Consider the following 14,563-nt stretch of genomic DNA (forward strand, 5'->3'; position numbering starts at 1 on the left):
TGGGAAACTTGATCCCTTGAAATGTGACTTTCGTTTGTCCAGTGGCGTTAATTTTGAATAAGCAGTAATATATAGATTTAGCCAAGCCTAAAAGCAGACCTCTCAGGATGTTTATTCTTACTGGCTGTAGGATTAGGGAAAATAAAAGGCTTTGGAACTGTCTGCATTTTGGTTTTTCGAGATATTGCTTAATTATGTCAATTTCTTCGGTGCTGAACTAGTGAATTCCAGGATTAATTTCACCCAAAAAACGAGTTTGACAAATGGTCGTGGGTCGTGGGTGTCGGCGTGGGTGTAAGTAATATTAATAGTTAATAATGATAATTAATAATATTAATAACAATATTATTAACATGAGTTATATTTCATAGAGAACTAATAATAATATAACATAGGTAATATAATATTAATAGTCTTTGTTATTAATTATGGTCTAAGTTGATTTACAATTAATAATACATAAATATTATACAGCCCTTTATGCTCCATACAGTCTGACTGATATTGTTGGCAAGACATTGCTCTGGTCGAGCTCCGTTTTTTGGGGCATAAATAATACCACATTTGTTTGGGATATTTTGGCCAGGCCCTGATGGGCTAGGCCGTTTATTGAAAATCACTATGGTAACCTAGGAAATACCCAAATATAGAAGACATGATTCCAGCAAAGGTGAGGAGACACATGCCATCGACAAGAAAGTAAAAATAGGGAGGGTGGGGAGGGAAAATTGATTTGACACTGTTGAATCAGTCTCCGCCTAGCTTGCACAAATGGTGAATGATCTCCAGAAAATCCTGGATGACAGAAATGCCCACTCAGCATAAATCCATTTATTTCCTCTGGGCAATAAATTTCCTTTAACAGAATTCATTCATTTTGTCCAAAAACAAAAGTGAAACCAAAGACAAAGTCATCATTTGCAGGTCAATGTAATCTCTTAAAATGCGGGTCATTCCAAGGAGTTTGAGAAGTTATGTTCAGATTAAACACTTGATCAACTCACAGAAAATAAATTTACACCAAAAAGAGCGAAGTGTTAGCAAGGTTCCATATAAAACCAGCATCAGAACATGGCTATTAGCCGTGTTTTTTAATTACAATTAATTGGAGCTTGCAGTGCCGGTTAAAAATAAATAAATAAAGTATCAAAAGTAAAAGTAACAGTATCTCCCTCTGCTGGTAAGTGAAAATAAAGGTAGTGTTGATCAATGACATTCAGGCAAAGAACCGATTGCTTCATCATCGTCCCCATACCATCTACCCCGCATCTACAAAAACATATAAAGTGAAACAGCGAACTGTTGCCAGATATGGAGATATATAGATAACAATGTTGCCACGTTAGTTGCAAGTCTGGAGATGTTGGCTCCAAGGTTTTACCGCAGCATGAGAACATAAAACAAGCAACATCCGGAAATCGCAGGTGTAGTTTTAATTGATCGCGAAGACTGGCATTGGTGACATGAAATTAAAGGAAAAACCGATTACAATCTTAAATTTTCACTTTGTCCCTTTAAATCGCCAGGTCGTTTTCTAAATCATAAAATAAGTTAAATATGGAACATTCTTGAAATAAATGAATAAAGACGTTCTAACAGTTTTTAAAATGATTCATTTGTTATTTGAGAAAGGCCAGACTCGGCAGAATTGCGAAATAACACCTACTCAAGAAACATATGTTTCATTGTTTGTTCAGATATATTGCATGACTTCACGGTAGTACTTTGTGTGTCCAGGTTCGAAGTTCGGATTTCCTCAAGCAGTCGCTGTTAAAATTTGCTTCAGTTTTTGCGTTATTTGGTTAATTACATCAGCCAAAAGAACTTATGCGGAAGTTGTTTCGGGAGATTAGCATACTCCAGATGATGGCCAAAGCTGGATGCGAGCTTACCAGCAGGAAAGCGAAAAAGACGCCCTGAAAAAGGCCATCCAATTAAGCAAGGTATAGTCATGGTTATTTAATTTCACTGTCAAGAACCTGTTTCACCCAAGAATTATTTCTCGGTAGGGCTCTTCGATCGGTTGGGCAGCCACAAAATAAATACATTTCTGGACAATAGTACCCTTAGCATCTCTAACTCAACAGTTGCAGCTATGTTATTCTTGTTTCAGAATGAGTCGTTAAGTGATAGCAGTGACGAAGACTGGTCCATTGTCCAAACTCCTGGATTTGGCAGTAAAGAAACTACATCCTCCACTACTTCCACAGTAAGTTTAAAAAGTGATAAGTTCAAAATTTCTAATGTTCCAGAACTTTATACCTGCAAGAGGGATTGTCTTTCCCGATTGCAGCTTCGCCACTCACAGATAGCAGCTATAAAGTAAATAACCTCTTGCACTCAGATAGTGGACTCAGTAAATAGATATTGGGTGGGGTGGAGCAGGGAGGGGGTGGGTGGAAGCGTGTGATGTCTCATACACCCCCATTATTTGGGCTGCGATGACTCAAATAAGAGGCTACAATTTATCGCGGAGAATCACGAAATCTTGTGGCCAGATATCCTGGCGCTTTAAGTAGGACAAGCAATCTACTAGGTATTCATGCCCGGTTAATGCTGTCGAGTGATGCTAAATAAAACCATGTACCTGCACCCCAATGTCAAGCATTTATTTTAGAGCCCTACTCCCTTTATATGGATTCCTTTATTTATGTTATTAATGAGACCAACGAAACAAACCATAAAATAAACCAAAAATATATTCAAGGATACTTGAATATTACACGGCCATGTTCATGCTTTATGTGTGATTGCTACTCTGTCATTTTTTTAGATTGCTGATAAGGGCAAGAAAGGAAAGCAGTTGAGAAAAAGTAAACAGCCAGCTGCTCAGTTGATCATTTTGGATTCAGAGGATTTGGATGTACGTATGATTGTATTCTTAATTACAGACATCCAGTTTACTGCGGAAAATTTAAGTACCAGAACATCTTTCAAAGGCTAGCAATTTAAAACTGCAAGTTTTGTTTCAATTTTACGAGAAAAATAATGTGATTGCTTGTGTATAAATATTGACTACACAGTGAATCGTAACGTTATGGAACGTAACTTATTGTTTCCATGTTAATTTTTTGTAACTCTTACACTGCCAGTTTACTATTTGGTGGGGGGGGGGGGGGGGGGGCGAGAAGGGGTTAAGAGTTACAATCTAGCTGCCATGGCAGGTTGATTTTAACTGATAGGATCAGGGGTAGGCCACTGAGCAAACAACTGTAAAATGGCCTATTAGTAATGGTCCCAAATATGCTAGCACAATTTTGTAAATGAAATCACACGACCTCAAGAAAATTCGTGAGTAATAGCTACAAGTGGTGTTTTGCAAGTTCGCAACTTGAGAACTTTCAAAACATCACGAGAAACGTTTAATCGCGAATCGTACCAGAAAAAGAAGAAGAATTCAGGTCAACTTCGAAACACTTCGTGTTAGCTTTGGAAATTACAATTTGGGACTAATTGCACTGCTCTTGTCCAATCACAATCAAGTACTTTTATTGAGTGCACAATGTAATGTCTTTCTTGTTATCACATGTTAAAACAGGAATGCCCCAACAAAAACACTTTTATTCTTATTTTATCTGGGATGACAATGCCAGTGGACACGATGGATCGGGTCCTTCTGGTTACACTCCTGTAATCGATTTGACCAAAATTCTTTCGTCAGTGAAAATAAGAAAGACAAGGTACCAGCAGTGTCATTAAAAAACAATCTATTGTGCAGTGTTTATCTAGAGTGAACTACATAAGGGGGTCTGAAATACGGAGCGAGGGCAGAGGCACGAAAATAAGTGCTACGCTTCATTCCTCCTTGCGCAAGACGGAAAACTCAGGGAAACTTTGACTGCAAAGACAGCCATTTTCACTGCCATTCTGAGTCACCTCTAGCCTGCGAACACATGCGTATTTCCAGTGGTCGTTTCTCTCCCCTGACAAACAAGAGAAATCGCTGGAAATACGTCTGCGTTCGCAGGCTAAGTCACCTCATACTTCATTATACATCCATCCAGATCTGTATTAAAAGACAACAGTAGCCCAAATTAAGCAAGATAGTGTCATCAAAATAAGGACTTTTTATTGTCTTCGGCTTTTCCGGGCTTCAACACAAGCATGTGAAATTATAAAGTGATGATGTTGTCATTCTTAGCAACAGGTTGATTGGCAGCATGTTGTCATAGTATCCAGGCACCGCTATGAAGACAAACGAACATGCCCACTTGCTTTCCCCCTTCTCCCTGCCGTGTAAATAGAAGAGTGTTACAAAACACTGAGCTTTTCCAAAATTTGCCTGCTTTTCATTAACAACAACTTGCTTCCGTCTCTTTCCGTATAAACAGGGATTCCTCCACGGGCTCAGAGACAACTGATGACAACAGGATCCTGGACAACGTTCCGAAGAAAGTATGATCCTGGGATGTGGGAAAGTGCTCCAGTTTCAGAAGTGGAGAAACTTCCATTAGGCATAGACAGTTTGGTGAGATATATGATTGTCAAAGCCAAAACGGGAATGGTCGGAAATGGAAGACAAGCAACCTCACGCAATGGAAATGACGTGGAGAGATGCAATATGCAGACTGTCGGGGCTTTTTCAAGTGCATCAATACACATTGCCCTTTTCGTGTCCAATTTGGTGTAACAAACACAAAACAATTTTAAAATGGTTCAAGCGGCCAAGAAGCCTGTTCAATATGTGGAGATGCAGGTGAATTTGTAATTTGCTCTGCGAGGCACTATGTGAAGTAAGGCAAAAAAAACTTACAGGTGTTTCATTGTTGGAGCCACACGTGCCCCATAACATCAAGGCCTGAAAAACCCACAGAACGTGTGAAGGAAATGATAAAGAAACATCCTCACTTGAAGCCAGGTGAAATACAATCTGCCTTTGTTATGTCATTGCTGCGGGTGGAGGAAGAGTGGGAAAAAGTGGAAAAAGAAGCAACACAGCTGCTCGACAGGAAATGGAGCACCAATCAGAAGCAAAGTGTGCGCCAAGAAATTTATCCAAGTGGTGAAAATTTTGAAGCACTAGTAACACTTAAACAATATTGTGACAAAAAAGATAGCCCCCTTAATATGTAAAATAAATGATCAGCGCGGAAATCCTGACAGACCATCTTTTGTTTTTAAAGCAAGCGAGGAGAAAACGAAAGCAGCTTTGAATATGGACAGGAGTGGGGAACATTTCTTGAAAGATGAATATTGTTTTTTTGACGGAAAATAAAAAGGTGCCAGAATTTTGTTACCCTTACAGCTAGTTGTTACGAAAAATAGCATTGCGTGACTAGCGTTACTTTCTAGAGGCTTCGCGAAGGTTACGAGTTTGTTTATTTTTAGGTTCGTGCGTAAGCGTTTCTAAATCGGTGTGTTTTGTAATCTATCTATAATTAGAGTGATTACTATTTTAGAAAGTTCTAGAAGTTTATTGTCAGAGTATATAAGTAGACGAGTCCAAGCGTAGTGTTTTTTTAACTAGTTTTTCACAAGCGAAGAGAGTTGGCATTAGCCGTGTTTAGTCAAGTGTGACAGAAGCAGTGTTTATTCAAGTTGGCGGAGGCCGTGTAAGTTTGTCGAGTACGAGTTGTTCAGAGTTTTACTTCGTGGAAACTACGTTCATTTTGGAATAAATCTTCTTGTTGTTGTTCCGACAACCCTGCGTTCAGTTTAGTTTGCAAACTACCTTTCCTCAAAACATTCTAACTCGTAACATTGGGGGCCTGTAACGGAGAGGAATTCATTTGTTTGCCGACTACGTTAACCAGGAAAGGATCACAACTTGGAAGGAGGTAGCTGCACTGTGGAAAAAGTTGTAGCGAGTGAAAGAGCCGTGGAACTTTAGTGCTGTGAAATGGAGGAATTTATTCAGCTTGGCAAAAAGTTTGGTCTGGAAGGAGAAAAGCTGCTTGAATTTGTGTGTAAACAAGAAGAAAAAAAACGTGAAGAACGAAGAACGTGAAGAGAAATGTAGAGAGGAAGAACGTGAAGAGAAACGTAGGCAGCTTCAAGAAGAAGAAGAGAGAGAAGAGAGATGCAGACGACAGGATGAAGAAAGGGAAGCGAGACGTCAGGAAAGAGAAATTAGGAAGTTACAACAGGAAGCTGACCTCATGAGACAGAAGGAAGCTGCTGAGGTTGCCATGAGAGAACATGAGTTAGAACTTGCTACAATAGCAGCAATGAATGGTGATGGTCGTACTACAGAAAGAGGTGACAGAGAAGATCGGGCCAAGGCACCTAAACTCCCCTCGTTTGTTGATGGCAAAGACGATTTGGACGCGTATTTGCAGAGGTTCGAAAGATTTGCCGAGACAGCTAAGTGGAAAAAAGATGGATGGGCATCGAAGCTCAGTTCTCTGTTGTCTGGACGGGCACTAGAAGTGTATTCACGTCTATCGAGGACGCAGCTAAGGATTATGACAGGGTAAAGATTGCGTTAATGAAGAGATATGACCTTACCGAAGACGGCTATCGTCGAAAATTTAGAGCATCCAAACCAGAAGTTGACGAACATCCGGAGCAGTTTATTGTGCGACTGGACAGATACCTGTTACGGTGCGAATACTGCGCGAACTTTTGATGGTCTTAAGGACTTGATCGTGAAAGAACAATTTATTAACTCTTGCCCTAAGGATTTGGCAATTCACCTGCGAGAAAGGGCACCTGACACTCTGGTAAAGATTGCGAACATCGCTGACCAGTACTTGGAGGCTCATGGTAAACATTTGTTCAGCTCAGCAAGCAGAAAGCCAACAGTACAGCCTGAGAGGGTCGAAGCCAAGAACATGCAGATTAATCCACCAGCTCTGCATTGCTTTAAGTGCAACACCCGAGGTCATAAAGCTGTCAACTGCCCAACCCTAACAAAGAAGTGTTTTCTGTGTGGCAAGCAGGGGCATGAAGCTAGAAAAAAAGATGATAAGCTGCTCTTAGCCTGTGGTAAGAAGATCCCATTGTTGAGTAGTGCTTGTGTTGAACCGTTGACTGGAGTGAGAAGTAAAATGCCTGTCGTGAAAGGTAGAGTTGGAGAAAAGCCCGTTGATGTCCTGAGAGATACTGGTTGTAGTGGAATTGTAGTAAAGAGGGACCTTGCGTCTGAGGATCAGTTTACTAGCGAATTTAATGTTATGGTGCTCATTGACAATACGGCAAGGAAAGTTCCCATCGCAAAGATTGATGTTGATACACCTTATCTCAAGGGCCAAGTGGAAGCGCAGTGTCTTCCCGATGCTGTTTATGATTTAATTATTGGTAATGTACCAGGCGCAAGAGCCGCTGATGACCCAGACCCAAGCTGGCAAGTTCCTGTACAGGAAGCTTATGCTGTAATCACGAGAAGTCAAGCTAAGAAAGCTGGAGAACATATTCCGTTGAAGGTACCGGGTACTAAAGAAAGTCTTGTAGTTGATAGAGAAAAGCTCAAGCAAATGCAGCGGGATGATGAGAGCCTACAGAAATTTTGGAGAAAGATGTCGTAGTTGTGAGAGACTTCATTTGAAGTGAAAGGTGGAGTTCTGTACCGAGTCTACAAGCACCCTTATGTGAATGGAGGTAAACCCCTGAAGCAGGTTATGGTTCCTGTGCAGCTGAGAAGTCGAATAATGGAACTAGCGCACGGATCGATCATGGGAGGTCACATGGGAATAAAGAAAACGACTGATAAGATTCAAAGCGCGTTCTATTGGCCAGGCATTCAAGGGGACGTGACTCATTATTGCAAGTCCTGCAATGTATGTCAGAAGACAGTTAACAAGGGTTCCGTACCGAAGGTTCCCCTAGAGAAGATGACATTAATTGACAAGCCGTTTAAGAAAGTAGCAATCGACCTGGTTGGATCTATTGTTCCCCCGAGTGAGGACGGTCATACATATATATTGAATTGACATTGGTCGACTTTGCAACTCCTTATCCTGAAGCTGTCCCGCTGAAGAACATTGATACTGAGACTGTGGCAGAAGCGTTGGTGGATATCTTAAGTCGTTTGGGAGTGCCTGAAGAGATCTTGAGTGACCTTGGTACACAGTTCGTCTCTGTGTGTATGAAGGAAGTGACGCGGCTTTTGAGCATTAAACAGCTCACCACAACCCCTTATCATCCTATGTGTAATGGCCTGACGGAAAAGTTTAATGGAACAATGAAGAGCATGTTAAAGTGCCTATGAAGTAAAAAATAATTTTGCCCTGTTTGCTTGCTTATGTCTTACTGAAAGAGGTGACAGAGAAGATCGGGCCAAGGCACCTAAACTCCCCTCGTTTGTTGATGGCAAAGACGATTTGGACGCGTATTTGCAGAGGTTCGAAAGATTTGCCGAGACAGCTAAGTGGAAAAAAGATGGATGGGCATCGAAGCTCAGTTCTCTGTTGTCTGGACAGGCACTAGAAGTGTATTCACGTCTATCGAGGACGCAGCTAAGGATTATGACAGGGTAAAGATTGCGTTAATGAAGAGATATGACCTTACCGAAGACGGCTATCGTCGAAAATTTAGAGCATCCAAACCAGAAGTTGACGAACATCCGGAGCAGTTTATTGTGCGACTGGACAGATACCTGTTACGGTGCGAATACTGCGCGAACTTTTGATGGTCTTAAGGACTTGATCGTGAAAGAACAATTTATTAACTCTTGCCCTAAGGATTTGGCAATTCACCTGCGAGAAAGGGCACCTGACACTCTGGTAAAGATTGCGAACATCGCTGACCAGTACTTGGAGGCTCATGGTAAACATTTGTTCAGCTCAGCAAACAGAAAGCCAACAGTACAGCCTGAGAGGGTCGAGGCCAAGAACATGCAGATTAATCCACCAGCTCTGCATTGCTTTAAGTGCAACACCCGAGGTCATAAAGCTGTCAACTGCCCAACCCTAACAAAGAAGTGTTTTCTGTGTGGCAAGCAGGGGCATGAAGCTAGAAAAAAAGATGATAAGCTGCTCTTAGCCTGTGGTAAGAAGATCCCATTGTTGAGTAGTGCTTGTGTTGAACCGTTGACTGGAGTGAGAAGTAAAATGCCTGTCGTGAAAGGTAGAGTTGGAGAAAAGCCCGTTGATGTCCTGAGAGATACTGGTTGTAGTGGAATTGTAGTAAAGAGGGACCTTGTGTCTGAGGATCAGTTTACTAGCGAATTTAATGTTATGGTGCTCATTGACAATACGGCAAGGAAAGTTCCCATCGCAAAGATTGATGTTGATACACCTTATCTCAAGGGCCAAGTGGAAGCGCAGTGTCTTCCCGATGCTGTTTATGATTTAATTATTGGTAATGTACCAGGCGCAAGAGCCGCTGATGACCCAGACCCAAGCTGGCAAGTTCCTGTACAAGAAGCTTATGCTGTAATCACGAGAAGTCAAGCTAAGAAAGCTGGAGAACATATTCCGTTGAAGGTACCGGGTACTAAAGAAAGTCTTGTAGTTGATAGAGAAAAGCTCAAGCAAATGCAGCGGGATGATGAGAGCCTACAGAAATTTTGGGAGAAAGATGTCGTAGTTGTGAGAGACTTCATTTGAAGTGAAAGGTGGAGTTCTGTACCGAGTCTACAAGCACCCTTATGTGAATGGAGGTAAACCCCTGAAGCAGGTTATGGTTCCTGTGCAGCTGAGAAGTCGAATAATGGAACTAGCGCACGGATCGATCATGGGAGGTCACATGGGAATAAAGAAAACGACTGATAAGATTCAAAGCGCGTTCTATTGGCCAGGCATTCAAGGGGACGTGACTCATTATTGCAAGTCCTGCAATGTATGTCAGAAGACAGTTAACAAGGGTTCCGTACCGAAGGTTCCCCTAGAGAAGATGACATTAATTGACAAGCCGTTTAAGAAAGTAGCAATCGACCTGGTTGGATCTATTGTTCCCCCGAGTGAGGACGGTCATACATATATATTGAATTGACATTGGTCGACTTTGCAACTCCTTATCCTGAAGCTGTCCCGCTGAAGAACATTGATACTGAGACTGTGGCAGAAGCGTTGGTGGATATCTTAAGTCGTTTGGGAGTGCCTGAAGAGATCTTGAGTGACCTTGGTACACAGTTCGTCTCTGAGTGTATGAAGGAAGTGACGCGGCTTTTGAGCATTAAACAGCTCACCACAACCCCTTATCATCCTATGTGTAATGGCCTGACGGAAAAGTTTAATGGAACAATGAAGAGCATGTTAAAGTGCCTATGAAGTAAAAAATAATTTTGCCCTGTTTGCTTGCTTATGTCTTACTGAACACAGCTAAACGGTTTTAACCGATTAAAAGCACTTTCTTGTCGTATTTGAACCTCAAAGTTTGGATTTCGCAATCTAAAATGGGTCCATTTAGTGCGCGGTCAAAACGCTCATCTTACACAGGAAGTGACGTATTTGGTGGTTCTGAAGATGATAGTGTCATGGCGGACAAGAGAGCAAAGAAGGGAGCAAAGAATTATTGCGCGGCCGGTGGCCCCAATAAAGTCAATTGCTCCAACAAAATCGGAACACCTGGAATTTCCATGCATTACTTTCCCAAGGAGAAAAGTTTGCGGCAGAAATGGACGCGATTTGTGCGGATAAATCGGAAAGATTTCGTGCCAAAGAAGTCGTCATGCCTGTGTTCCGCTCACTTTGACGATAGTTGTTTCGAACACAAGCCGGTGACTTCAAAGGATGCAACTGGAGAGGCTATTGAATTGAAAAAACGGCTGATAAAAGGTTCTGTACCAACCAGGACTGATATTGTGCCCTATACATCTCCTTTGACTGACCGAAAGCGGCGAAGAGTAAGTGAAGTTGCTCATTTCATCGCACGTGGCATTGTTTTGCTTTTAGCTCATGTAACGCATTCAAGAAAATTCACGAATAAGTTTATTTCTTTTCGAAAATCATTCCAGATATATTTTCTCACGGCTTAAGATAAGGCTGTTGTACGTTATTTTGGTGTATTTCAAGTCTGAAGAAAGAAATATATCTGTTCTATAAATCATTTACTACCCTAGTTTCTACTAATAACACGCGTTTTTAGCGTGTACATGTTTTTTTTTTTATTAAAGCATTTGTTTTATTGGTCGAAGGAAACTTTTGCCGTTTTGAATTTGGAAAATTGGTGATATTTTCTTTTCTAGCACTTGAGCCTTTTTTGTCCCTGGTGACATATAGAGAACTGATGCATAATTCATGCAATTGACTTCTAGATCTACAGAGAGGTCATGCATGATCCTCCCAGCAAGAAACTGAAGCTCAGTGCCACATCAACCTGCAGCACCACTGACACCTTGTCAGAGAGCACATATGCAACAAACCTTAGCCCAAACACATCTTTGGATACGATGTTAACAGCATCACCGTCCCCAGCTACCTGTACCTCCTCTGCTACTCCTGGTCCTGTATCTCAGGTCAATGATGAGGCTACTCCTTGCCCTACTCCCAATGACCCAGTCAGCCATACACCACCGCAGCCTGCTAAATGTGAAAGGTGTGAGAAGTATTTAAAGAAAACGAGGTCATTGTCAAAGAAGCATAACCGCCTAAAAAAGAAGTATGGCAAGCTAGAAAACAAGTTGAAGGAGTTGCAGACTGTACAGGTTTGTTTTTTTTTCTAGTTAGTTTGTCAGTGTGATGAAAATGATTTCATGAACAGATGTGTTATCAAAAGGATCCAGTTAAATATTTTTCCTTTTTCCCCAAAAAATTAGGAATCAGAGACAGAGGAAGAGATGGTGGGTGCGGAGTTTGCTGTTGAGATGGAGGAGGAGCTCGGGGAGGAGCTCGGGGAGGAGCTCAGGGAGGAGCTCAAGGAGGATCTCGGGGAGGATGTACAAGATGAAGTGGAGGACACTGACTGGGGCCCACATGAAGATAGTGCACCATCAACAGACGACTACTCTTCACAAAGTGAAGAAGAGCGTGATGGTATTGATTCCAGCAATACCGTGAGGTAAATAATATTATTTAGTTGTTGTGCATTACGCTTGCTGACCTTAAAGGATGCTGGCAGGGAAAAATGAGCATATATACATATGTACATGTAGGCAAAAGCCACACCTCTGATAGTAAATCGAATTGAAGTGTGTTACATCCACAAAATAAAGTCCAGCAGGTTATCCCACAGGCTAATTATGATCCCTGCCAACAAAGGAGCTTGGTGATTGGCCCAGATTACCTACTAGCAGGAGTATATAATCTTAATTTTCATAATAGCTGATATCTCTATTTTGGATTGCAGGGTTGAACCAGGAACACCGTGTGACAAGGAGCCCAAATTCATTGTCTTCTTTACCAAGCTCCTTTGCCTTTTCTCTCTGTTTTGTTTCAAGTGTAAGAGGGACCAACCCAAGGTCACAATGAAACAAAGAGGAACTATGGTAATTGTGAACCAACACTGTTCGATCTGTGGGGACAATTCATATTCATGGAAGTCACAACCGATGCTATTTAATGGGAGGTACCCTGCGGGGAATGTGTTGCTAAGCTTCAGTATTCTCATGGCTGGAGCGTCTATTACTAAGATTCTCTTGGTATTCAAGCACATGGGCCTTTCAGCGTACAATGCTAGAACATTCTTTTTTCATCAAAAGAATTTCATGTTCACTGCTGTCCTCAACTACTGGGAGCGTTATCAAGCAGCCCTCATTGGGAAAATCAAGAACATGAAAGATGCTGTCTGGAGTGGTGATGGGCGGTTTGACTCCATGGGCCACAGTGCCAAATTTGGTGTTTACACCATGTTCTGTAACACCATTCTCAAGGTGGTACACTTTGAACTTCTTCAGGTAAGTAGTGTTGTAAGGAATGCAAAATTATGTTTTTGAAATGGGGTGGATTGGAAAATTTTTCCGAGCCAGAATTTTTTCACCATCAGATTGCACAGGAATTGTTTTCCAATTTGTTTCATGTTTCTCTTGTGGTACTACATGTAGCTTTGGACAATTATTGTTATGGGCACTTAGGTGCACTTTTTTTCCTAGCAGTTCTTATTGTCCACCCCACCCCCCGATCAAGAATATCATGCTCCATTCTAAGGTGGGGAGGGTAGTTCAGCTGTAGGGCCTCTTGATAACTATAGTTTTCCCAGAAAATATGCCCAGTCTTTAGAGCAAGAAATTAAAGTAACTACTATGATTGATCGAGATATACACATTCCATGCCTATTATGCCCTACTTGTTTTTCTGGTACATTTATTCATTCATATTCAGTTAGTAAATTCAATGCAGTAGTCTTTGCAAAGGAAGTTTTTACTGTTAGATTGCTACATCATGGTCACCCTATTAACAATAACAACAACAACAATAACAATAATAATAGTAGTAGTGGTAGTAATAGTAATAAGGGAACTGGTCAAAACAACTATACTCGAACAGGACTCACCTTTAGGGGGGGGGGAGGGGTTCTCAGAGACACGACTTATCTTCGAACATTCCCAACAACATTTTATTGGCTTTCAAATTTGAGTTGGCACAGGAATATTCAGCTAGCAAGAGTCAGCATTAAATGACAAACAAGATAAGTGAGGTTTGAATCTCACTGTAATTTTCTACTGCTGGTTAGAGGGGTGGCTATGCAACAAAGACACCATCTTTTGACATTAAGCAAGCAGGGTGCAGGCAGACACCAACTATTTTGTGGTTTTGTGGGTCCTGTTTGAGTATAGTTGTTTTGACCAGTTCCCTAATAATAATGATAATGATAATGATAGATAATGATCATGATAATGCTAATAATAATAATTATAATAATAATATATTACAGGCAAATGAGACTGGTGGCAGTTCACCTATGGAGCTGGAGGGGGCTAAACGTGCATTTTCATATCTTCAATCAGTTGGCCTTGCAGTTCTAGTTTTTATATCTGATCGCCATCGCGGCATTGCCAAATGGATACGGGAAAGACAGCCTGGTTGTGCCCACTACTTTGACATCTGGCACATTGCTCGATCCATTGGAAAGAAGATGCTGCAGCTGGGCAAAGAGAAGGGCTGTGAGAAGATAGCTGACTGGGTAAAAGGAGTTCGTAACCATCTCTACTGGTGTGCCACATCCACCAAGGAAGGATTTCAGGAGATGATCATAGCCAAATGGAAATCGTTCATGGAACATGTTGCCAACAAACATGAAAATCATACCTCTCCACTTTTCAAAAAGTGTGCACACGATGAGATTGAAAACCGACGGTGGATCAAGATAGGTACACTGCATTGTTTAATATTAGACATGTTACAAAGTAAATCAACCTTCCATTTTGACAGTTCATAGAAAAGAATAACAAAATAAGACACACATAGCAGGGATAAATGTATTGAACTTGCACATTTTGATTATGACTTGATGTGTCGTATGGACTCTACATACATTTTCAAAAATAACCATTAAAATTTAAAACAGCTATTTATATATAACAAAGGCGAGAGGACTGGAACCTAGATTAAGCAAATACCAATAGTAAACTATAAAACTAGGACAGATTAATTAAGCATCACCTTTTCATATCTGTGTTTCCCAAGAACAAAAGCCAACTGCCATGGGTCACTGAGAACTTGCACAAAAATTTTCAAGTGAGGGTCAACTTTTATATCATAGATAGTTAATTCGATTTTTCTTTGCTTGCAAGGGACTACTGCAT

At 41.1% G+C, this 14,563-nt stretch overlaps 1 protein-coding gene across 1 annotated transcript in view; it reads left to right on the plus strand.

The window, feature by feature from the left end:
- The first annotated feature begins 10,276 nt into the window (after positions 1-10,276).
- Positions 10,277-14,563, plus strand: part of LOC137994805 (uncharacterized) — a 7,560-nt gene continuing 3,273 nt past the window's right edge. Inside the window, exons 1-6 of the mRNA XM_068840397.1 lie at positions 10,277-10,726; positions 11,138-11,527; positions 11,639-11,880; positions 12,169-12,715; positions 13,693-14,128; positions 14,552-14,563. The exon at positions 14,552-14,563 is cut by the window's right edge and continues 160 nt beyond it. Of these exons, the coding sequence (XP_068696498.1) occupies positions 10,277-10,726; positions 11,138-11,527; positions 11,639-11,880; positions 12,169-12,715; positions 13,693-14,128; positions 14,552-14,563 (2,077 nt within the window). The remainder of the gene's footprint in view (positions 10,727-11,137; positions 11,528-11,638; positions 11,881-12,168; positions 12,716-13,692; positions 14,129-14,551) is intronic.

The sequence above is a fragment of the Montipora foliosa genome, chromosome 3, assembly GCF_036669935.1.
Source record: "Montipora foliosa isolate CH-2021 chromosome 3, ASM3666993v2, whole genome shotgun sequence".
Classification (NCBI taxonomy): domain Eukaryota; kingdom Metazoa; phylum Cnidaria; class Anthozoa; order Scleractinia; family Acroporidae; genus Montipora; species Montipora foliosa.